Raw genomic sequence first — 26504 nt, 5'->3', positions numbered from 1 at the left:
ATCACTTTTCCTGCAGATGGAACGATTTTCGTCTTCTTTAAAGCGGATTCTCCCCTTTGAGCGCATTGTTTTGACTACTCTTTCGCCTCCGGGGTGAAATAATGGATCCATGTTTCATCCATGGTTATGAATCCACACAAGAACTCGGCCTTATTGCTGCGAAACTTTGGCAAACACTCCCTTGAGGCATCATCGCGACGCTGTTTTGGTTCAATTGCGAATAATCGCGGCATCCATCTTGCGCACAGCTTTCTCATATCTAATTGTTCGGTCAAAATGTGATGTACAGGGGGTCCACAGGAAAAGTTCCACTTCCCTCTAACTTTTTAGTACATTCAAATAGAAAAAAAAATCTAACAAAAAATACTTGAAAGCTCATGTAGTGTTTCAAGATCATCACTAGTTTTACACAAGGTGTTTAATAAACATGTGCCAACCCAATATTGCATTTTTTGAACAATTAAGCGTTACTTTATTTTAAATATATAAATTCTGCGTTTTATTACGAATTCAACGACGTGTATATGGCACACCTCAATTCCTATAATTTTTCAAAAATTTCCTCCCGTACAATATAGTTGGATGGCGGTGTCTTATAAATATATCTTGTTTAGCTTTGAAGACAATATGTCTCGTGTGGTCAGTAGTAGCCATTCGTTTTGTCATTGTTATGGATTGTCCCAATATTAAATTCAATAGTTTCCTGTGTTTATAATCAATATTTTCTATGAAAAATTTTATATACGGAAGAAGAAAGATGCCAAATTTTATTAATTGGTTTAAAACATGAGAAAAATGCTTGAACAGGTATTTTTTATTTGTCTTATTTTCTAAACCCAACAGATTTACTTTTCGGCCCAAACAGAGTATAATTAATACCACTAATTAAAATTAAAATTAAATTAAATTAGTTAGAGTGACGATAAAGCGGCATAAACTTATTCCTTTGTTTTTGTTATTATTTTACAAGTATTTTTCAAAATTCATCTACCATGTTTAACTCATAATCACTTCGATTGATGTGATTTATTTTTGTTTGGCACTCTTCTTTTCATCACATCTAATGTATCATTCAATTCACTACCATATATCTCGTTTTTGAGAAAACCCCAGAAAAAGGCGTCCAACGGGGTGAGGTCGGGACTATTTGGTGGCCATGGAATTATTCCGTTTCTTCCTATCCATGGATTGATATTCCCGATTTAGGAAATCGTACAGGAGAAATGTGCTGTGTTGGGGCCCGCCATTTTGTTGCCTAACAATTTCATAACGTTCATCAAGGGGTAAATTTTCAATGAAATCAAAAATGTCTTTATTTAAAAACCCATAATACCATTAATTTTTCAAAGTGCCATCGAAAATAATTGGTCTAAGAATTTTATTGTTTAAAATACCACACCACCCGTGAAAATTTGAATTGCGGCTGGACCAAGTGCGCAAATTTTGTCTCTTAAACACTCCAGCAGTCGAAAATGTTTTCTCATTTGTCCATAAATATTTTTAAAAGAAGTTTGGATTATCCCTTAAGCGATTTAATATATAGTTAGAAAAATTTAGTCTTTTCTTATCTGTAAATTTTTACACAGCTGTAAACTTCTAAGTTTTCATTTGGTTCTTTTTTAAAACCTTATGTAGTAGTCCTCTAGATAGATTCACTTGCAAACTTTCAATGTGTAAAGAGGCACTAGGATTTTGCCTATAATAGTTTAGAGTTCTCTGACCCCTTCTTCTCACATTAATTGGCACAATTTTTTTGGTTTTTTAAAAATTTGGTTTCTTGCATTTTATTATCAATACTTCTAAATGTCTTCTTGCTTGGTGTATTCCTATTAGAATGCACAAGAGCATACTCTCGTTGGACTAAAAAGTAAATGTTTTTTTACGTTTAGAAAATAAGAAAAATAAAAAATACATTTTGAAGCATTTTTTTTCATATTTTAAGGAAATTGACAAAATTCGTTATTTTTCTTCTTCAGCTATATATAATTTATTATAGAAAATATTGATCATAAACGCAGTAAATTATTAAATTAAATTTTGAGACAATCCATAACAATGATAAAACGAATGGCTACTACTGACCACATCAGTCATCCTGTTTTCGAATATTTGTATATTTGTAGGACACCAGCCCTGAACTATGTTGCACGGGAGTAAATTTTTGTAAAATTTCAAAAATTATAAAATTCGAGGTGTGACATAACTTAACTGTCAAACTCTACAAAATTTCCTTAAAATATCTCAAGCGGTTTCGGAAATATTCAAGAATTTGTGATTTTTTAATAAAACTTTAACACCCTGTACTTTCGTAACGAAGCATTTTTGGTATATAATTTATGTAACAAATTACACTTATTTATCAACGTAGAATATGTGGTAGAATTTACTACCTTTAGGACTGGGACACCCTGTAAGTATATCGTTGAATTCGTAATAAAATGCAGAATTTAAATATGTAAAATAAAGTAATGTTTAATCGTTCAAAAAACGCACTATTGGGTTAGCACACGATTATTAAACATCCTGTATAAAACTGTTGAATATCTTGAAAAACTACATGAATTTTCAAGCACTTTTTGTTAAAAAAAATTTTTATATTTCAATGTATTAAAAAGTAAAAGGGTGGGAGGGGTGGTACTTTGGATATGTGGATACCCTGTACGGTACCTTGAGGTATGCCCATTTTGTAGTAGTTTTGTGAATTTTCGGCGCAATATCTAGAGAAGTCAGATCTGTAGTGTCATCGGGTTGACCACAGCGGGATTCATATTGGCAGCTCGTACGAGCGTGTTTGAACCCAATATTTTACAGTTGTTAACGAAGGACCAGATTCCCCCAGAATAGATTCTAACTCCGCTTTCATGTTGGATGGACTAAGCTCTTTCAAATGAAGGTATTGAATCACGTATCGACAATTTTTTACATGTTCACAAAACCTCTAAAATCTTTCGTCACTTTTTTGTCAAAACCCAGTGGCGCATTTCGTTCCGCAGAGCTTCTACAGATTTTCGCAATTTTGAATAACACGCCTTGACAATTTAACTTCTTAAGCGAACGACCCTGACCACGAACACCTCGATTTTGTTTTTGTTGCTTGGTTGAAAATTGCATTCTGTACGCCTATGCAATTATTAATGCACGTACAAGTCATTGACGTATGACATGCATCTGCTATGCGGTCCGGCGATTTTTCAAAATTACTCCTTTGGCTTCAGAGCGCGGCTCTGATTCCATTGCGTTTACATGCGAAATTCTCATATGATAGAGAAGGCTTACGGCACCCAAAAAGCGTACTCGAAAAATCATTGGCGTATCGCGGACATTCAAGATCCAACAATTTTCCCTCTTCCATTTGGCCTGTAGGGTGGTACAGATCACGCAGAGGAGCGTGGTCTGTACGCCTGGTTTCTACTAGCGTGAAATCCGTGTTTTCGATGGTACAGATACCTTACCTTGCAGTCAGGAGCCGATTTAGGGGTAAATGTCCCCCGAGGGCAGCAACGAACTGCGCGGTACTGTGCGCTTCCTGAAGACTGATGATTTTAGTCAAAGACGCCACGTATATTGGTTTTAATTTTTATTACAAAAGTCACAGTACAAAAAATAAATAAATAAAGAAATAAATATGTAAATAAATATGTAAATAAATATGTAAATAAATATATAAATATTTAAAGACCACAAGAATGTCTGCTTGTTTCGTTAAGCTCGGCTTGCAAACACAGATAAAGGAGATTCTGTTGCTCTCAAATAGAGGACTAAATTGACGACAACTTGTAGACAACTTTCGATTCATTCAAAAGATATGTACATTTGTTGTGTATAAAATGCCTTAACCGGGAAAGCCCCGAGAAAAATCTAAACGATTGGCATAATTTCATTGTTGAGAAGTTTGAGTTGACTGCAAACACACGTGCTTGGTACTTTGAATTTCCCGTACTCAACTTTCCTATCTTTAGTAAGTGAGACCAGTCTTATTATGTTGTATTTCTGCGTGCATTGAGTGTGATAGTCGTACGGCAGCAGGTGTGAGTCTATGCAAGGTTGATTTGGTTCCCTACAACAGATAAAATTTATAAGCAAGATGGTTCAGATTCGGGTCGAAGTACCTACGCGCAAGTTTCATAGACCACAGTTTGAACGTGGTTGGCAACATTGATAATAAAACGGGGCTCCCCAGAATGGTAGTCGTACCCTACTTTAGGAGTGACGGTGAGGGTTCTCGTTCGGCATAAGTTGTTCAATTCCTCCGACACTCTCATCTTCGCTGCGGGCATGTCATCAGCGGGTTCTATTAAGGACACATTGCTGAACAGAGGCAGGTTCTTCTTCCTCTTCACGAGCTTTTGAATGGTTTTGATTGGGTAGGACCCAATGCTGTCGCAGATTCCCAAGTAGTCGCAGGTTTCGTGGTGAAATTTCTTAGGGATGTATCTGGATCGGTCTTTGGGCTTCTTCGAAGCCTCCTTTAATGGTACCTAATAAAAATCACTCTGTTGAATTTGGATATTGATTTGAACAAAAAAAGTGGTTTGTTTCTATAGTGCATTCCACTAAAGCTCTAATGTGTATATTAAATCTATAATTTTAGTTCAAACCGAGCGTCACGTGAGTTTTCTGTTTACGCTTTACTGATGGATATTACGCTTGTTTTCCTTCATTTTTTCATAACCGAAATTGTGACGTAGAACTCAAACATATGAGCCTTTTTGAAAAGGCTCATCTGGACCTTGATGGCGGTTTTAACACTTCATCATCATAAAAACGACTGATTAACATTCGATTTGCAGTAGTATCCGCCAATTTATTGGGGGTTTTTGTGTACACAAAACGTGTTTCATGCGGGTTTCTTGATGGCCTAAACAACTTAACATTTGCCAGATTTTTGGCAAGCCGCAGAAGGCCCTTCATTGATGATATCAAAAGATGTTTACAGAGGAAGTCGGGATGAAGTGAAATTATTGAATTTGCTATTTAAATATTTTTCTAACGCGTAGATGGAGAAAAATAAATACTAAAACATGATTTGGATCGTCCAGGCGTATCGAGATATAAGTGGACAGTCGACTGAAATATTGAAAGTAAAAACTGTAAGTATAGTAAACATGCCTAAGGGGATGTGTTTCAGGTCAGTCATAAATCACGGATTTATTATATTATTATTAGCCCAAGGTATCCTCCATTTTCGATTCACCACTCCATTAATAATGAGGGTTTTTCATTATGTCGTCTTGCTTTTTCCTCAGTATCCAGAATATTTACAGCATTTGGCAACACTGTCGTAATTTTCAAGATATTGAGACTCAGTGAAACCATAGTTCAACAAAGGATAAATGTTTCATTGTTATATATTTCGTTGAATTAGATCTTAGGGATTATGAGGATTTCAAGGATTTGGAAATTGATCTCCTTCCAGCTTATGGAATTAATTTTTCGAGAATTGAAAGGAAAACCTCTACAAGCCTTTCAAACTCTTGGAGTGCAAATTTTCCTTAACTCGCTCGTAGAACTCGAAAAACATTGAAAATCTCTTAGCAGTTGCAGATTTTCCGTTTTCTTTAAGTTATAAAGGCGAAAATATACATAAATAAAGTTAAAAAATTTGATACAATTTTCCGATGCTTTACTGGTTGCCTAAGGTCAAAAGAATAATGAAATTTTCAGATTAATTGCAATTTGGCTTCTTTGAATTAAATGAGAATTTATATAAGCATGATAGTCACAAGAATGGATATACACACTTTGTAAATAAATCTGGAAGAAATGGATGTGGTGCACCCCATTTGGGGGATCGACGCAAATGGTCCTAATTTTCTTTCGTAAAAGGCACAAAATCAAAGAGGATACATGTAAGTGCGGCCCAATAGTGCACGTCAGTAATTTAAATAACCACTTAAGAGGTTGCCATCCCTGGAATATGCATAATAATGTACAGGGTCATTCAAACTCGACGCCCCACCCATTTTATGCGAAAACAGTTGGGCTTAGCAAAATAATTTTTTCACCAGATTAAATAAAAGGACGTAAGCTACAATAAATGCTAAAAACGTTGAAACGTGGAAAGCGACGCTCGGCGTCGCGACGCCGACTTTATGTTTTTTTTCAGAAACATACCCTTTTTTTTTCAAAAATGTGAACATTGATACATTCTAAACAAGTTTTGTATAAAAAGTTTTTTGAAATTTCTAATCATTTAAAAGCTACAGGAGAAACAAATATTGACATATTAGGTAGTCTTATGTTAACACATTGCATGGGGATATACTTCGCTACTATACTTCTACAATGTAAACCGTTGCCTAGCAACACAAACGTGTGCTTTTATGTGATCAGTTTGACTGAATGTTCATTCTCATATTTGATAGTTAACAGTAGAAAGATACTTTTTTAATTTAATATTAGAATAATGGTTAGTCATCAAGAAAAAGTCGATATGTTATTAATTTATGGCGAGACTCAACGTAATTCAAGAGCAGCAGTTAGACTATATCGAGAAAGGTATCCAGATCGAGCGATTCCTGATCATAAAATGTTTCCTCGTTTAGAAACAAATTTAAGAAACAATTCAAATGTATTTTCATGCAGGAGATCAATGCCAATAGCAAAATCTGTTTCTAATGATTTTGTCGTAGCTCAGATCTGCCAATTTTTTGAAGGCAATCCTAGAGCGTCAATTAATACTGCAAGTCGACAATTAAATTTAAGTTATTCTACAATTCAACGCACTCTAAAGAAGAATAATTATATTCCCTATAAACTGAACAACCTGCAGCTTTTAAATGAAGAAAACCGTATTAGAAGAATTGACTTTTTAAGTAACATGGTCATTATGGAAAACGATAACCATAGGATTTATAATCATATTTTATGGAGCGACGAGAGCAGATTTGTGAGCAATGGGCATCCAAACAGGCATAACGCAAGATACTGGGCCACTGAAAATCCTCATGTAGTTAATCAAATTGAAAACCAAGGGCACTTTGGAATTAATGTCTGGTGTGGCATAATTGGTCATCGTTTAGTAGGTCCGTATTTTTACGACTATAACTTTAATGGGCAAAATTTTCGAAACTTTCTGAAATTTGATCTGCAAGTATTATTAGAAGATCTGCCTTTATTGCTTAGACAAAATATGTGGTTTCAAATGGATGGTGCACCATGCCATAATGCTGCAATAGTTACCCAATACCTAAATCAGATATTTCCTGATAGATGGATCGGTAGATCTGGCGCAGTTCCTTGGCCTGCAAAATCGCCGGATCTAAGTTGTTTAGATTTCTTCTTGTGGGGAACATTAAAAAACATTGTTTACAGTACTCCTACAAATAATGTAGAACATCTGAAACAAAAAATTCGAGATGCCTGTAATTCGATAGATCGCAGAACTCTTGGAAAAGTTACGTGTCAAGAAGTCAGAAAGCGTTTTGGATATTGTTTGCTAGTAGACGGCGGCAATTTTGAGCACATTTTATAGTTTATTTTTTTAACTTGTTACTTGTTTTATATCTTAAGATTTTGTGTTATGTTTTTCCTTTATTGATTTTGATAATTTTAACTGATAGTATTATAAATAAATAAAAAATACTTGACAATTTAAATGTTTGTGTTGCTAGGCAACGGTTTACATAGTAGAAGTATAGTAGCGAAGTATATCCCCATGCAATGTGTTAACATAAGACTACCTAATATGTCAATATTTGTTTCTCCTGTAGCTTTTAAATGATTAGAAATTTCAAAAAACTTTTCATACAAAACTTGTTTAGAATGTATCAATGTTCACATTTTTGAAAAAAAAAGGGTATGTTTCTGAAAAAAAACATAAAGTCGGCGTCGCGACGCCGAGCGTCGCTTTCCACGTTTCAACGTTTTTAGCATTTATTGTAGCTTACGTCCTTTTATTTAATCTGGTGAAAAAATTATTTTGCTAAGCCCAACTGTTTTCGCATAAAATGGGTGGGGCGTCGAGTTTGAATGACCCTGTACAGAGTGTCTCGAGATAAAAAATGAAGTATTTATCTTTTTAGAAAACGTTTTAAACTTCATCTTCAAAATCTTATCAATATCCGAAAAAACGCTGGGGATTGATAAAGAGCTGTTCACGAACATAATAAATACAGGGTATCCCTAACTAAAAAAATCAGGAGTCATGTCTCAACAATGAGAAAACTCGTTATATACGTGTCAAAAATCCCTCGAGCTTAACATTAGTCTCTGCATTCAGTAACTATCTCGTTTCACACTAGGGTTTAAAAATGTAGTAACATACGGGGTGTTTCGTTTCCCAAAATTCGAGTTTCACATCTGTGAAGTGGAAAGAACATGTTGATCTTCCGCATAAACTGGTTAAAAGCTCGAAAAGCTGCAGGGTGTGTTATTTCGAAATACATAATCGAGTTTCGTGTTTTCTGAATGGAAAATAATGCTTTAATCTGCATCCGCATTAACTCAGAAATATCTCGAAAACTGATCGAATTCGGGGTAAAAAAATTGAGAATTGCTTCCCTACAGAGAGAGACAGAGAGAGAAATATATTTTAAGCTTTAGCCTCGATTTATTTTCATGGTCGAAGGGAACTAAAAAAATTATTGTTAATATGTTGAAGTTCGAGCGCTTTTCGTGAATCCGTTATTTCGGCAGGTTCTATGTGCACTTTTAAAACTGCCCTTTTTATGACTTAGTTTCATTTTTGGAGAGATAGATGGCGCACTAAAAAACTGACCTGAATCAACCTGTATTGTTTTTTTTTAAACTATCTTGAAGAATAATTATTTCTCGATTCGTTACGACAGGACTACTGACATGAGGAGTAGGTGTTCCTGGAATATTCTGCCCTAATCTGTGGATTTACTGGTAGAGACATAATTTTTTTTTTAATTTCGTAAATAAGGGCAGAAGTCTGCGATTTCCTGGCTTTGGAGCATTGTGGGCATTTGAGGTTTTCATGGGGTTTCAACGGCGATAGGGAGATAAACGTTTAGTCGCGCCTGGGGCGAAATCCGGAATTGAGATCAATTCCGAAATTAGTGCCAGATACTTACGGCCAAGGTGAAGCACACTAAAACACTAACTAAACCGAAACTGTAGGTCTTCATCTCGTAACTTTATATCACAACAGCGTTACACTTGACTAGAAAAATACAAAATGTTCACAGCCTTCTTCTTTCTCGGTCGCTTCGAATTTGCCACAAATGTGGTCGATAGGCATGTAAATACTCCCGATTTGTTTAAATTTCTTGTTTACTTTATTGCTAATTATACAACCGCACGTATCTCCTGACGTCAATAGAGAATGAGAGGCCTTAACGAGGGACCAACCCACCTCGCGCGGTTTTTCCTGTTGTCGATTTCCTCAATGAAATTTTGGATGACTGGTTTAGTACCCAAAAAATGTGATTATTTGAATACTGGAGTTCAGGGTGGGATTAAAAAAATAATAATAATTGCAGGTTACTTTCGGGTAGAGCCGACACTGTCCAATCAATTCGTGGTAGGTGCGACAGGGCTTCTTCAATGACAACACATCCTGCATTGGAAATATTCTGTTTTCGTTACATAAATATTATCGTAATCGTTCGAATATCGACGCCTGGGATGTCTCAAGAAATTTTATTCGATTTAGTGGTAGAAGCGTCAGATTAGTTAGAAACGTGAAGTGTACCGAGGCAAACAATTAAACAATTTTTAGGTGGTTAAATGAATCATTTCCCTGGTGTTTTACTGGGAACAGGACCTCGTTCTGGTCTGCTTTACGAGAATTTCGGAAATATTATTAGTCTGATTGACCGTGCACTCAGCGAGGCGAAAAATAAACATTGCTTGGTGGAAGATGACCTAAATTTCATCAAACGGGAACTACATGACGAAACACGTTTTGATGATGATCTTTGAACTTTTCGAACTTGAGTAATACGGGGATTATAACTTCATGTAGACTGCGTCATTTAACCGGAAGTGGCGACTAACAAGGTTTTAGGGTGCAGTTTAAGTTATGCCACAATGCAGAAGGTTTTGGGCTTCGACTTAATGGGGTCTTCAAATTAATCCTACGCGTGGCCCTAGTAATACTCAACAGAAAAGCCTTTTACGTGTTTAAATTGCAAAGATTCTCTTCTATCTATTAGACGGCCAATTTCATTAAAGTTTCAGATCGTCCCAAGCTAATTGAAGTTACTTCTTCTCCTGCACGCCTCACTGCTCTAGATTCAGTTTTTTTGGGTACACCTCTGTTCGTTCATCACTTAAATGGGCAATTCGAAGATAAAAAGCTCCTTGACGTACTCGAACTCCACTGGCGTAGGTCGGTTCAAAAAATAAGTCATATTTTTTTAAAAACTGCTCGTAACAGCTTTCGTGCTCAAATATACTTGGAATATCACCAAATCTGAGTATACTAACTTCGGTGTTGATGCTAAGAAGACGCAGGCAGAAATTTAATAAGGAATTTTTAAATAAAATTTCAACCTTTAACGCCCTGTAATTGCGAAACAAGCAACATTGGTTTAAGGTGTGTTGGGTCCAATGTGCATACCTTGGTGCCCCTATCGCCATGTGCCATTCCCAATGAATCCCCCTGTAGGATTATATTTATAGAACACTCTATTCTATGTACATTAATAGATATTTATAATGGTTTGTTTAATACTTTTAAAAAACGAATTGAGCAGGACCGTGAAATCAACGTATTTAAGACACCCTGAACATTTTCATAACAGTTTACAGATTGTAATCGTATAAAACTGCAAAGAGCAATTTGTGTAGAAAATTCCAACTTAATAACCCAAAAACTGAAGGAACTTTGAAATAGAACCTTGAAAATGCCCGTAAGTTTAACATAACACTTTGCATGTCAGCAATTACATAAAATCAGTAGCGCCACATGGTTCCAAATTGAAATAAATTTATGTCGAATTTAATGTATGCAGATTTCAGTGAATGCCACGCCGCTGTTTATTATACATTAATTATTTGAAAACATAAATTCTACGATTATTCGATTTGGGATATTGCGCCAAGGGTCAAAAATCGAGTCCAAATTACTTGCACACGGGTCAATTTCGGTTTAATGTAGGAACCACGACGAGAAGCCAACTCGTCCATTCTCCTCTTAACAGAGAAGGGCACAAACTGGCTTGAACCTTATTTGTTTATTGCTTCTTTCGTACTTCTCATTCCGACTTACGGTCAGACATCCTAAAATTCTGAAGAAAAAGAAGATTCTACGGTACCATCATTGTGCCTAAAGGCAGACCTAAACTAGGAACTGAATCTTTCAACTTCTTGACAACAATTCCTTTCATATCGAAGTTTCTAAAGTCCAATGCATAAACAGCGTTTCCGGCATTTTAACGAAAAAGTGAAATTTTCGGTTGTGGTACCCCTTGAGAACGGTGGGGTGCCATGTATATGTGTATGATAAAGTTAATCTAATGCATATAAATATAAAAGTAGGTCGATCGAGACCGCGCACCGGTTCTTCAGTGAGAGTGAAGAAGTGCAGAACTTCGTCGATGCGGTCGTACCGACGAAGGTGAACGTTTAAGTTTCTTCCGAAGAAAGAAGAAAGTAATATTGCGAATTAAAGTGTGTGCCTGAATGTGATATAAAAAGATGAAGGTAAGACCTTTCTTGTAAGATTTTCAATTTTGTAAATTTTTAATGTGTAATCAAAACTCCAAATTTTTGATTGTTTGTAAGAAATATTTCGTGAAGTACCTAAATTGGCGTCCCAATCCAATAAACATAATCAAATATTTTTTAAGAGGAGTTTTAAGCACTTCTAGCAATTGCCCACTCAATATCGGGATATCAAAAAGCCATAAAGTACTCGAAATATTTTCCTATGTGGGAGCACTTGACTTATTTTCCAGTAAACGTGAAAAATCGCCTCTAAATCACCTTTGTTTACTTCCATTAGCTCATTCTGTGAAATTCGGTATATCGCGTGGGCCCAAGGGCCCATTTTCCGACAATTTGGAGCCATTCCAGTTGTGCAATCTTAATTATGACGCAACGAATATCCGTATTTACTTTCACCGAATATCGGTAAAAGTCATCTCGGTGTTGGTTCGGAAGTACCATCTGCGAAAACGCAAAACCGAAGGTCGTACCATCGCAGAAGCAGCATGAGACGTATAGTTTATTTTTCTTGTAAACTTGTAGTAGCAAATTTCATCGACGTTTTACACAGTAATAGTGATTAAAAGGCCAGAGATACAAGATCGTATGAGGAACATTTTCTTGAAACAGGGCAAATTTCTATTTAACCCCCGCGACCTCCATAAAAAATCATGTTACTCGAGGGCACAAAACAACCCTTAAAACTTTGTTCTTTCGTCAAAATGTCCTGCCAGATCAGTGATACAATTTGAATAATTTGATTTCATTGTATTGATCGTGGACTGGAGAGCTGTGGTCAGTCGTCTGTAGGCAACTTATTCTTTGTCGATGTTGTATTTTCAGAAATTGTCTTTGGACAGAAAAATGAAAAATAATTTCGCTTGAAAAAATTCCCTAAAAATTTATGTCTGCAATGATTTCATATTTTGCGCATATTGGACAACAAATTTCATTTCTTTTTCCACATGAAATTACGCATCATGCAGAAAGATATTTTAATCCTTCATTAAACTTTAATGATCATTCTAAATCAGTTCTGGTGTTTTTATAGAAGACTTTAATCATTCAACCACTTAAAATTCAGCTTCGTATCTATGAGTACATATTTATAAAGAAAAAGTTTTTTTTTGTTCTGGATTATTGGAATATTCTTACGCACACCCCTGATTTTTTCCAGGACTTTGTTGCAGTCTATACAGAAGTAAAAATATAATTAATTCTTAGACGCATATTTGGTTTTCTAGTCATGACATATGTAGGAAGGAAAAAATTACATTTTTTTTGCTCTTTATAAATTTGGTTTTTGTTCTCTGTACAGGGTGTATCAAACATGTGTCAGAAAATGAAGGGTGGGATTATTTGGTTCGGTACAAGTGAAAAAATTCCAATAAACATAAAACCGAAAACGCAGCGTTTTCGAGATACAGGGTGTCAAAAACAGTTTTTTTTTCAAATTTTTGACAATATTTCAGAAATATTTTGAGACTCCAAATTCAGATTTGTACACCTACTATCATTAATATTAGTTTCATTTTGAGCGTTACTTCAATTTTTTTCCATATGCCAGAGGCGGAGACTTTAGGATGGCGTGAGATTTTTTTGCCCCTAATTTTTGGGTTACTGGGAAAATTAACATTTTAGAATCACAACAATTGGACCAGAGGCGTGGTCTCCTTGGTCTCCAGATCTTAAAAAGTATAGTTTACGCTACATCAGTTAATACTGTTGAAGAACTGAGGAATTGCATTATTGTATCCTGCAATACGATCCGCAACACTCCGGGCATTTTCGAACGCTGAGGTGTAGGTTAGAGGCCTGCGTTACCATAGGAGGACAAACAATTATTGATTCTAAAGTGCTAACTTTCCCAGTGGCCTAAAAATTAGGGGCAAAAAAATCTCACGCAAACCTAAAATCTCCGTCTCTGGCATATGGAAAAGAATTGAAGAAGCTATAAAATCGTAACTAATATTAATAATAAGAGGTGTATAAAATCAGAATTCTGTATCTCAAACGATTCCTGAGATATTGTCAAAAAAACTGAAAAATAAATTTTGTTTTTTGAAATCCTGTATCTGGAAAACGGTGCGTTTGCGGACCCACGTTAATAGGAACTTTTTTTCCTATAACGAGCCAAAGAATCACACCCTTTATTTTTCGACATATAGTTTTTTAACCACCCAAAATTCATAGGTGGATCATGGGTTTTAAATCCTGCACTTTTAAAAAAAGTTATTTCGCATCCTAAGAGCGTTGATTGTACTGTTTACAGAATCCTTTCGGCCTAATTTCTGATTTTTCTGTAACTCATATTAATATTTCTGAGCTATTCAAAACTAGTTGGTGTATTTCATTTCCTTCATATGATTTGAAATGAAAACTTGACAAGTGTTTTGAAGATGTTCAACGATGTTCTTAAGGGCTTTGGCGTCGCTCCCCAAAAATCCTCCTGTCTGCGCCTGTGATTCCCTCTCAACTTACATTATGTAGTTTATACACATTTTCGTAGATGAGTTAATAATTAAAAATTCATTGGCGTACTGGTATTTTAGGACCATTACCTATCTAAACAGAAAACTAACTGAAATTTATCGCATCTTAAGAACTTTCTTGTTTATAAAATTCAACTTTAACTGCCAATGAATTTTTCGCAGATTGAAATTTATGTTAACATTCATCCTTTGATTACTTAATCATTCAAAATTCATTGGCGTATCCTACCCTTTATGACCTTTAAATATTACTAAAAAAATATGGAATGTTATCGCTTCTTAATTGTGTCGGTTCCTGTGTCTATGGAAGAGCCACTAGCTGCAGCTCTGACTTTTTTACAATTTCTATTGATTCTCAGTACTTTTTAAAATTTTAATTTTTGAGGGAGTAGTTAGTTCAAAGTTAAATTCGTCAAGATATTTTTGTTGGGGCACTCTTCTTGATATTGCTCATTTCAAGTTGCAATTTGTAAAGCGAGTCACCCAGAAGGACTCTCAAAACGTTTGTTGGAACAAACTTTTAGTATTTTATTTGCTTTTTAGTAAATTGCTGTTTTTTCTGGTCTGGGGTCAAGAGGGATTCGTGGATAGACACCAGATTCAGTGGAAGTATATAATTAAAGTATCGAATATTGGGAACCTCGTTATTTTATTCTTACATATGAGACAGTTCAATGCAACTGGCTGAAGACATTCTGCCTAGCAAATCATCTTCTATTAAAAGCAGTAAGGTGTTTTTCCATTGGCGTAGCTTGATCCTTACAGCTGTCTCATATTAAGACAATTTTTTTTTGTTTATGTTTTAAAGTTACAATCTGTCCCAATTTAGATTACATGGACAATAAGCAACTGTTCTTACAGAAAAGGAAAAGTGAAACTAGAAACTAAAAATGAAAAGAAAAGGAAGGGTTGAAGGGTGACTGACATCTCAGTCCCCTCCTTATTAGTGGTCGAATCTGTCGCCAAGCTCCAGGGGGTTATATCTGTTCAATCGACTGTAATATCTAGAGGAATCCAGGAGACTCATCGCGAGCTGATTGGGGTGATTGTTTAGTCGGATCATGTATCTTCTGGCACATATCTGGATTTCCTCTCTTATGGTTACTATTTTGAGGTCGTTATGCAGAGTAACGTTGCTCACGTGCCAGGGAGCACCCGCCAGCATGCGCAGAGTCTTTGCCTGTAATCGCTGCAGGATCTCGATGTTGGAGTTGCTAGCAATACCCCAGAGTTGGATACCATAAGTCCGAACTGGCTTGATAATGCTTTTATAAACTAGGACTTTGTTGTTTAGCCCTAGTTGTGATCGGTAACCCAGAATCCAGGCCAGACTCCTAACAATATCATTGAGTTGAGCCCTCTTGGTTTGGATGTGTTTTTTTTACGTCATTCTCCGGTCTAGGTGCAACGACAAAATAACTGGCACAAATTTTGATTTTTGGATTCGTAATCGCAATCGTGATGTCACAGTCATTTTTCCTCTCCAGTAGCTCGGTTTTTGTTAGTTAGGTAGCATTTAATTTAATAAAAATTTCTTTTAAACATTTCTTGCAGAATTTAACTTTTAACCTTCGTTTTACCTCTCGAAACGGAAACCGCTCTACATTCCATCTGAACCCTCTGACCTCACGGTCATATAGAGCTTTATAAGACGTATGGTAATTTCCATAATCAAGCTCTAAGAGTATATAGCTGTTACATAGACCACCAGCCGCCACACCCACAAACCAAAAACATACACATCTAGGAATCCCCATTTTAGGTATCAGTCCGATCTTTGTTTATTGTAAAATTTTTCCAATGAATCACTACTTAACCAAGTGATACTACTTTTGATGCAGATACAAATTTTATAATGCTAATTGTTGTACTTTCTATAATGAACTTTCTGTCTTCTAATGAAACGTTAATTAACTCAAGCCTTTATCTATCCCCGTGAAGGAAGCAATCGCTTGATCATCATTATTGTTTCCATCTCCAATAAATTTACGAACTGTTATGTAATTTATTACACGTGGACTAAAGCCCAATGGACCCATTTATCGTCCCATAAATATGGTAAAAGGTGTTGTTTTCATCTTTCACTTGGTACCAGTTCAATTTTGGAGATGTATTTCACAACTTGGCCGCTTTCACGAGGATTGCGGTATCAATTTGCATGATTCCCTCGTCGACTTAATTCGAATAAATCACTTTTTGGTAAGTTTTGATTCAAGTTATGCTTATCGCATAGGGCCGAGGAAGTAATAAAATTACAGGGCTTACAAGGTAAAATAGCCTCGTATCAAAATTAATTGCAATTTATCATACGACCAGTGACATAAGTAACCAAGTTACCTAATTTTGCACTTTTAGCTGAAAGCGTGCTACTATTTAGTCAACATGTACTAGAGTAATGTAACGGAAGATGTTGACCATGTTTACATAACTAATTGATATGGTAAATTCCTTTAAAGCTCATTGTGACCAAGCAGAACAAAGTTTCTACGTACATCAACTTACAGTACATTAACGAGGAATTATACGCAATTTTTTCAAAATATTAACATTATTGTGTAAGAATTTTTTGAAATTATGCAGGATGGCAGTATAATTAATCTAGATTTCACTTGAAATTGACTTGGCAATAATCACCAATTAGCATACGTAAATAAACATGGTAATTTGATTAGTTAATTCCTAATTTCTTCCTCATTTGACTTAAGCAAATTCTTTTCATATGATTATTATTTCAACATTATATGAAAGCATTCAAAATGGGCATGTCTGAGAGCGCGGCTCCGGAATACGTTGATATTGTTTTCGATATTTTGATGAGGATATATTCTCTATCAAATCCAAATCTTCGCAAATTACCATATAACTCTATCAGTTCTCTGCCTGCGGACACTGCAATGACCCTAAGCAGTAGGAAAAGCCAAGTTAAAATCGACATTATAAGCGATGTGGGTCTGATGACATTTTTACTAATCGAAAGTAATATTTCCAGCCCTCTTTCCATTGACTTTGTTGGAACCACAGTCATTATTCATTACTAAGTTCACGGTCGATAGTCGTTTATAACGGAGAAAGTTGCTGATGCCGTACACCCGACAAATGCTACATCTCGTACAATAATGTACATTTTAATAGGCCTAATTTCCAATTATGCGACATTAGTTTTACGTATGTTGAATACAAATTGCAATGATTCCTCAATACATCATTATTTCTTTTACTGTTAAGTAAATGATTACACCTTTCCGTTAAAGACGGGGAAAGCATTGCAGGTAACCGAACTTTTCGCCGATCCCGGTTGGTGCAAAGGAAAAGCTCAGGTATGAGGCCTGTGTAATTTGAGAAAAAAAAATACATTTCACTTAAGTCAAAACAGGGTGTAAAAAATATTTTAACCTGGTAATAAAGCCAGATACAACATTTCAAGTAAGAACCAGGCAACCTTGTGACACGCCAATGGTTTTTGGGAAATGTTTGCCCAGTGGCGTAGCTTTCTACAATACGAACATGTTTCATTTAAATACAGTGAAAGTAAACAAGTGTAAACATCCTGTGTAGCAGACCTCATCTAAGAAACTTCAAGATGGACTGGTCAAGAAACGCTGAAATTAGGAACTGACGAAGTCTAAAGTGCTTTCCTAAAGGCTTAAATATGTGAAAAATCGTAGGAGATAAGTAGGAATAGGAATAACAATTAAGAAAATATTGTTTTCTAGAGGTCTATAAACTCTCTTGAATATCCAGAGTGTTCTATTAAAGAAATTTCAATATGGACCTGTCAATAAAAATCTCAAATTTGTTCATCGAAATGAGCAACAGGATTGAAAAAAGAATGAGCAGGTGAATAAATTTTAAAGCTCTTAAAAGGGTTTTAAGAGATTGGGATACGCCCATGACGTAAAGCAATGTCCTTTTTACTTTTATTCTTTTTACTTCGCACCGAGGCTCACTTGGGTGTCCCTAAATGCATCACTACGCCTGACGCTTGCTAATCACTGTTTCAGATTCCTATTGTACTGGTCTGCACATGTGCCATAATCTCTACTCATAGAGCTCAAGCCTCTCCAGTGGGAGCCCCATTCTACCCCCTCAGTCCTGAGGCGCTAGCCGAAGGAGACGTGAAAGAAATCGAGTACTGGGACAAATATTTCCACAGGTGAGAATCGTTTACTGCATATTTTAATTTGTTTGAAGTCCACATGGTGAATTTTTCAAATTCAAAAATTTCCAGGCCAAAACGAACCATAGAACCAATACTAGGCTCCGCAGGAGCAGTAATTCGTATAAAAACCTCCATAGTGTCTGGTACTAAAAGAAAAATAATCGAAATCGCAAGAGGGGCTGCAGGCTCGTTAGTGAAAAACGCGTTATCGGCATCAACAGGGGGGCTGTCATCAATAGCAGGATCTGCAGGAGGCATTTACCAACTTAAGGCAGCATTGTTGAGGGATAGTCAAACGAAATTGGGACAGATCGTCCGGGCGTCTGTCGGAGCTGTGGGAGTTGCTTCAACTAACTTAGGGAACGCAGGAACCAACGCAATATCTGGCTCAGCTAAAGGAATAACTCAGTTAAAGTCTGCGGCGTTCAATGCGCTGACCAGCAATTTGAAGCAGATAGCTCAATCCTCTGGAAGAGTCGCCACAGCTGCTTCAACAGGAGCTGATAACATTGCTAAGGGTCTAACTGGGGTTATTGGGTCTTCCTCAAGTCTAGTCAATCAACTAAAACAATTACTTACCAACCAAATAGGGCAGATAGCTCAAGGGACAGCAAATATTGCCGGACAGGCTTCTTCAGGACTTCAAACAAAAGTGAATCAAGTTTCTAAAGATATTATGGTTGGAGGGGCTGATGTGGCTAATCACTTGAAGACTGCCATTGTTGCGGGCACTAAACAGAAATTAAGGCAGGCCGCGAGTGGTGTTACAGGGGCAATCACCGCTGCCGTGGGGTCTGCATCTGCAGGTTTAGGGCAAATAACTAGGGGGGTTATCAACGAGTCTTTAAATTTAGTCAACCAAGTCAAATCTGCAGTATTAAAGGAAACTCAGAAGAAATTGGGGAATATTATAAGTGCCTCTGCGGGGACTAGTGGGCAAGTGGCTAGAAGTGCAGGAAGCGCTATTCAAGACTTATCGAGTGCCCATAAACAGCTGAAATCAGCCATTTGGACTGGGCTGAGGAATCAAATAAGTCAACTGGCTACTAATACAACTTCAAATGCAGGAAAAGCCTCATCCTCGATTTTGCACGGTCCAGGACCGGTTCAGAGTCAACTGGTTTCGATTATTACAAATAACATTGGTCAAGCAGTAAAGAGGTCAGTGCCTCTGGCTTCAGGAGCTTCAAATGGAGCAAGTGGAGCTGCAAATCAAATAAAATCGCAACTTCTAAGTGAAATATCGAGGGGAGCTCAAGGGTCAGCTTCATCATTTCAACAAGCCTCAAATGGGATTGTTTCAGGATCTTCTCAGGGTGTTCATCAATTGAAGAGCACTTTATTTAGGCTAATAAGTAATGGTATTGGACAGGCTTCGAGAGGATCTGTATCGTTAGCTACAGGAGCATCATCAGGTGCTGTAGGAGGAATTAATCAATTGAAAACTGCAGTATTGTCTCAAATTTCTAATGCGGCTGGACAGGCATCTAGAGGATCTGTATCATTAGCTACAGGAGCATCTTCAAGCATTGCAGGAGGCATTAATCAATTGAAAACTGCAGCATTATCCCAAATTTCTAATATAGCTGGGCAGGCATCTAGGGGATCTGTATCATTAGCTACAGGAGCATCATCAGGAGCCTCAGAAGGAATTAATAAACTGAAAACTGCAATATTATCTCAAGTTTCTAATGCTGCGGGGCAAGCTTCTCGAGGGTCTATATCATTAGCAACAAGAGCATCATCAGGCGCTACAGGGGGAATTCATCAATTGAAAACTGCAATATTGTCTCAAATTTCTAATGTGGCTGGGCAAGCTTCTAGAGGATCTGTATCATTAGCTACAGGAGCATCATCAGGCGTTACAGGAGGAATTAATCAATTGAAAACTGCAGTATTGTCTCAAATTTCTAATGCGGCTGGACAGGCATCTAGAGGATCTGTATCATTAGCTACAGGAGCATCATCAGGCGCTACAGGAGGAATTAATCAATTGAAAACTACAGTATTATCTCACATTTCTAATGCGGCTGGGCAAGCTTCTAGAGGATCTGTATCATTAGCTACAGGAGCATCATCAGGCGCTACAGGAGGGATTAATCAATTGAAAACTGCAGTATTGTCTCACATTTCTAATGCGGCTGGGCATGCTTCTAGAGGATCTGTATCATTAGCTACAGGAGCATCTTCAAGCTTTGCAGGAGGCATTAATCAATTGAAAACTGCAGCATTATCCCAGATTTCTAATATAGCTGGGCAGGCATCTAGGGGATCTGTATCATTAGCTACAGGAGCATCATCAGGCGCTACAGGAGGAATTAATCAATTGAAAACTACAGTATTATCTCACATTTCTAATGCGGCTGGGCAAGCTTCTAGAGGATCTGTATCATTAGCTACAGGAGCATCATCAGGCGCTACAGGAGGGATTAATCAATTGAAAACTGCAGTATTGTCTCACATTTCTAATGCGGCTGGGCAAGCTTCTAGAGGATCTGTATCATTAGCTACAGGAGCATCATCAGGCGCTACAGGAGGGATTAATCAATTGAAAACTGCAGTATTGTCTCACATTTCTAATGCGGCTGGGCAAGCTTCTAGAGGATCTGTATCATTAGCTACAGGAGCATCATCAGGCGCTACAGGAGGGATTAATCAATTGAAAACTGCAGTACTGTCCCAAGTCTCAAATACAGTGGGGCAAGCTTCTAAAACCTCAGCATCTTTAGCTTACAGAAGCGCTTCTTCATTGGCTACAGGAGCTTCTGGATCAATCTATCAATTGAAATCTTCAGCCTTTTCTCAACTCACCAATCTGAGTCGAAGCTCCGCAAACTCGATTGCAGATGCCTCAAAAAATGGTGCAAAAAATATAATTCAATTGAAATCTGCTGCAATTTCAAATGCAGCTGGTGCGGCTGCTAATGCTAGTAGGAATGCCATTGGGGCGGTATCATCAGCTTCACAAGCAGTTCAGCAACTGAAAGCAGGGCTGGTCGAAGGAATCGAGAACCAGATTTCCAATTTAGCCGAATCTTCAGCAGATGCTTCTTCAGTGAGGAACAGACGTAGCGCATTTCAACATTGGTCCTCGAAGGGTGCCGATAATGAAAAAGTAGATGTAGTCGCAGATTTGTATGAATTTAATGTTCTTTCGCTGCATCATGCCTTACTAAGCTTCATGGCAAGTTGGATTCTAACTATTGGTTTCATGGACTGGAACTGTGACTGAAAATGTAAATGGACTCACTTGACATTGCAGACTTAATGACTAATGTCGCCCCTTTGATGAAATGCGTTTTTTGCTATCGAGTTTATCGAGATTGAATCGAGTGGAAAGATAATTGGTCTCATGAGTTGTTTGAATGTTTTAGTGTAGTTAATGAGCAATGTCATGTGACCATTTATTTTTCAGACTTAGAGGGATTTTTTACTCAACAAGTATCTTTAAATGAAGTGTAATTTGAGCTCAAGAGTGGGCTATTTTATACATATTGCATGGAAGATCACTACACAATTTTTAATTCTAATAATCGGTTCGGATGTTTGGTGAAATGCTTATGACCAATCTGAGTTGATGTTTTATATAGCATACAACACTTTTCGAGTTAAGTTTTAGCCCAAATGGAATCAAGGGAACGGAAGGGAATTTTCGCACGAATCTTGAGTCTTCAAAACCCTTGATTTTTAGAAAATTGCCATTTTCGAACTTTTCCTGCTAAGACTTTTAATTTTTCGAACATGACTTTATTTATTTAATTTTGTGCTAAAATTTACTGAAATTGCTCAATTTGGCCGGTATTTTACGGCTTTTGAAGTAATGTGGCACGTAGTGATCCGTCCAGATTAAATCGAGAACTTGCCTAACATATTCGAGACTAACAATTTGCCGTAGTCAAAGTAAAATTTAATCCAAGAACCTAATTATTACAGACTTTATTACAACCATTACACCTATTACAGAATAAAATCTCTAGGTTAGCAATAACTTTCTTGACCAACGCAAGCGAAATCTCTTCAGAACTAAGTACAAACCGCACCGCATGTCTACATAAATTATTTGGACATATGAGAGGCATGTTATCAACACTATTTTACTATAACAAACTGCCTCCGCATAAACGAGACATCATAAACTAATACCTACTGGCTTCAATCTCCAAATGCTTCTTTTGCTATAACATACAATCAACTAAAGAGCAAAAACAGTGACACTCTAAATTTCATGTGTTTGCAGGCCAAAACGCTCAGAAACAGCATGGCCGACAGGCTCGGGCTCTGCTGACGTCCTCAGTCAGTTGAAAACTGCAGTGATATCCGGCTTGAAACAGAAAATAACTCAAGTTGCCAAAGGATCTGCGGGAGCTTTGGCAGGAGCTTCTGCAGGCTTCAGCAAAGGCAGTTTCGGAGGGGATTCCAAGACCTACCACTCTCACTCGTATGAATCACCTCCTCATGAGGTACCTATTCACAACTTATATATTTCCCGGTTAGATTTTGCGAGTATAAATATTTCAGGTGAGCGATCATAAAAGTATAAATGCGTGGGACTTGAAGAAATCCGTATTCAACACCCTTCTTCAAGCGGTCAAAGCAATCAAAGGTGGAGTTTTAGCCATCAAAGGGCAACTCATTAAGGGTAGTGGTTATATAGCTGCAGGGGGTGGAAAATTACTTGCTTCAGGCGGAGACAAAGTCACCCAACTGGGCAAAAATATAATTGGAAGTGCGATTTTAGTGCATCCTGACGCTGAGCATCACACCCATTCGGGTAAGGACTGCATTAATCATTTAGTGATTACAGAGAAATTTAGTGAAAGTTTATTATTATTTGCTCATATTTTAACAATTTATTTTTATTTCAGGTTACGAGACTCATCCAAGTTATATAACCCCTAGCGGGCCTCCTGTGGCATATGATGCTCCTTCATCTTCAGGGCATGGTTATGAAAGTCATTATGATAGCGGCCACGTGGACCATATTGGTAGGTAAAATTTTATAATTTCTCTGGGATGATTCTGAATATATCCGTGACTAGGTAACAGTCAGAGGAAAAATAATCAAGTTTGGATTTTTAAATAAACAAGCAAGTTTTCGACACTTTTCAGTACATTCTGAAAGATAATAAATAGGTGACACCACTTCCCATGCTTTGTTGATGTCGAGTGGTGAATTATTTATTTAACCTTATCCGGGATTTTTTTAAAAAGTAACTTTTTAAACTAAATATTTACAAAGAAATTAATTTTTCATATTTAATTATTTCAAGTGAAACCCCACGGAACCCCAGCGGGAATACTGATCTTACGAAGAATACCGACCCACGACAAATACCGCACCGCTCATTCCCACCTCATCCCATCCTTTAAGCCTATAGGCCCTGCGGGACCCACCTTCTCTACAGTTGTAGGCAAATTTTTCACAGCCTCAACCTCCTTGAACCCTTCAGAGCCCACCCCTTTTATCGACGCAGACATAAACCTTTACAAAGCCCAAGACTTAGTACACTACGAAGAACCACACCATCACTTTGATGATCTTAAACCTCCAGCTCCTCCTTCGCCAAGTTATGGAGTGCCCTTTGAGGACCACATTGGGTTAGCTGCTTCTGATGTCAATGAACAGAAAGTAAAGCTCACTCAAGGGGAGATATTGGATGGTGTGGGGGAGTCGTCCACTTTAGCAACTTCTGAAGTGCATGTTCCTAACGATGCCCCTGAGAGTTTGCAGGCCTTGAATACCCCTCAAGGATATACCCTTGGACCTCCCTTAAGTACTGATTATCAAGGAAACTTCTTGGAACCTTCTCCTGGCTTGCCTCCTCCGCAATATTCAAGATTTAAAAAGACTACTGACTCATTTACCACAGAAAGAAGTCATCTAAACAACTTTCTCCCTGAAGACACTTCAAGCTCCTTTTCTTCGTTACAAGAAGTCTCCAAGGAGCTAACAAGTAAAGAGAAATATACAAAGTTTATTGAGAACTTTCCCTACTACAAATCTCCCTCACCCTCACCTACTTACAAGACTATGAGCTCTAAGGCTTACTTGGCTCAGAAACTGAGGATGCTGAGGCTGCAAAACGAGCATAAGCAGATAATGAGGCCGGATTTTAATGTAGTCAAATCGGTTTCTTATGAAATAACTCCCCATGGGGTTCACAGACTGACTTAGTGAGTAATTTGGATGGGACTTAGACGTGACTAACATAGACTTTTACCTTTACTAACATGCTTATTATGAGGGCTTCATACATGGATTTTTTGTGGGTGTTCATTTTAGATAATACGTTGTTTTTGAAGAAGTTTGATTAAATGGATTCATCTTCAGGTCCTCATCTTCACGAACAGTCACACCTTCAGTCCTACGAGGGAACTTCATTTGACTAAGTTGAAGCTCAATATAGACTATTTTTGTATATATATATTTTTTTAATTAGTACGATAAAGGTGCGAGTTTTAGTCATTATAATTAGGCTTCATCTATTCAGTTTAGTTTCCATAAATCAATATTTATTAGCCATTGTAGCAATAAATTGTATCATGACTAGCTAGAAATTTATCAAGTCAAAGAAGTGGATTTTTTTTTATTGATGTTTTTAGATATATATTTTTATGAATGTGGGTGATGTTAACATAGGTCAGTTTTCTAATGCTAGTTAATCACTTGAAAGACTTAAAACTTATTTATTATCAAGTGCAGTGAGGATGTAAAGTGTCCCTAAATTCTCGATAAAATCATTTTACTGATGAGCTTTCATGATTAAAACATTTTGAAAGTTCAATGAACGACTCAAGGTTTATTCAGGACACCTTTAGCCCTTCCTGCACATGACTTCTCTGAATATATGTATAGTTAACGAATTTGTCTACTTTTTTTTTTAGAGTTTTTTCTCTGTCTATCTACAGATTTAGTGATTTGGTGGATGTTTCGCATCGCTTTCTTATGCCTTCCACAACCTAATTACCAAATAAATCGCTTAAGTTCCAATAAATTTTTGTTGCCGACAAAGATCAAAAAAACATTTAAGGGCTGGTAGAATAACTTTATCTACCGAGTTAGTGGGAAGGCAAATTTATATTTCCTAGGTACCATGCAATGGCACAGGCGAAATATGTAGGTATATAATTAGATAATTAGTTCTTTTGCCTGGAATCAAATTGGTGTTATTAGACCTTTCCCATTGTGATATTTTTCTTTCACTTCGAAGTACAGCTGCCTCCTCATCATAATCAGCTGCTGAATAAACATGCCAAGTATGCAGGGTATTATTTAAGTACGTGGTCAAACAATTCTAAGACGAAAAGTTTCTATATATATATATACATATATATATATAGATCCAGAATGCTTCGTTTTCAAGATACAGGGTGTTAAACTTAAAAAAAAAAGATTAAAGGTAGAAATTTCTGATGAGAATGAACTGAAGAATCATGATTTTTCCTTCAACTCTTAGATTTTGATACATAAATCCAAGTATAAGTTCTTGTAAAGGGACACGTATATTTTATATACTCATCACTTAGCCCTCTTTAAACTGGATTCATTGATATGACGTTTTACATATATGTAGGTTTTTTTGGTTGTAGTCTAGGGGAATGTTGGGGTTCTTCAATGACAATCACGTTAACTTAGCGATATGTATATTGGATACTTAGGTAGACTAGAGTTTACAAGAAGAAGTAAACGCGGGCGCGACTTCTAAATCTCGAGTGACGGGCCGAAGAACCAGAAGTCCCCAGTAATGAATAGAAAAAAAAGAGAGCTTTGGGGGGCTGCGACCCCGGGGATAAAAAACCTTGGCGGAAGACGCTACTGGTCCTCGTGCAACCAGCTTGTGTGGGGTTTCACCCACTAAAAAACCCCGTTAATTCAGAGAAAATCGAGAGACTTTCGATAATTCTCAATCGCGCTTTTTGGGTCGCTATTGTTGTGAGTCGTTCAATTATCGGAGTCAAACGGTACCTCCGCTCTTTGCTCTGTAATCATAAGTGGGAAAAGAGAGAGCTTCTCATTCTTCCAACTCTTAAGTAGACCCATCCATGGCTGTAAACCATGGGCGTACTCCGTATAAAGCTCAAAAAGGGGCTTTTTAGCCGCCCTTCCTGACGGACCGTTACGCTCACATCTGGCCAGAATCCAGGGTAATGGTCAACAACGACCATGGATGTGTCATTACCGTGAATGGCCTTCGGATACTTTCTACCCTTTAACTTATAATCTATATAATACAGAT

At 37.1% G+C, this 26504-nt stretch overlaps 2 protein-coding genes across 2 annotated transcripts; one reads left to right on the top strand and one right to left on the bottom strand.

The window, feature by feature from the left end:
- Nucleotides 1-3659: 3659 nt before the first annotated feature.
- Nucleotides 3660-9231, bottom strand: LOC136343887 (neurotrophin 1-like). Its single transcript, XM_066290881.1, has 3 exons — nt 9039-9231; nt 4114-4478; nt 3660-4057 (listed from the first exon to the last, which is right to left on the bottom strand). Exons 1-3 carry the CDS (start codon nt 9090-9092, stop codon nt 3859-3861), a joined length of 618 nt encoding a protein of 205 aa, XP_066146978.1. The 5' UTR covers nt 9093-9231; the 3' UTR covers nt 3660-3858.
- Nucleotides 9232-11432: 2201 nt separating this feature from the next.
- Nucleotides 11433-25263, top strand: LOC136343879 (autotransporter adhesin BpaC-like). Its single transcript, XM_066290862.1, has 8 exons — nt 11433-11613; nt 18110-18261; nt 18337-21402; nt 22505-22727; nt 22786-23038; nt 23133-23252; nt 23538-24441; nt 24599-25263. Coding segments are annotated over exons 1-8 (4725 nt in total). The 5' UTR covers nt 11433-11607; the 3' UTR covers nt 24600-25263.
- Nucleotides 25264-26504: the final 1241 nt, after the last annotated feature.

The sequence above is a fragment of the Euwallacea fornicatus genome, chromosome 16 (assembly GCF_040115645.1).
Source record: "Euwallacea fornicatus isolate EFF26 chromosome 16, ASM4011564v1, whole genome shotgun sequence".
Taxonomy (NCBI): domain Eukaryota; kingdom Metazoa; phylum Arthropoda; class Insecta; order Coleoptera; family Curculionidae; genus Euwallacea; species Euwallacea fornicatus.
This window is presented reverse-complemented; position numbering and strand designations above follow the sequence as displayed.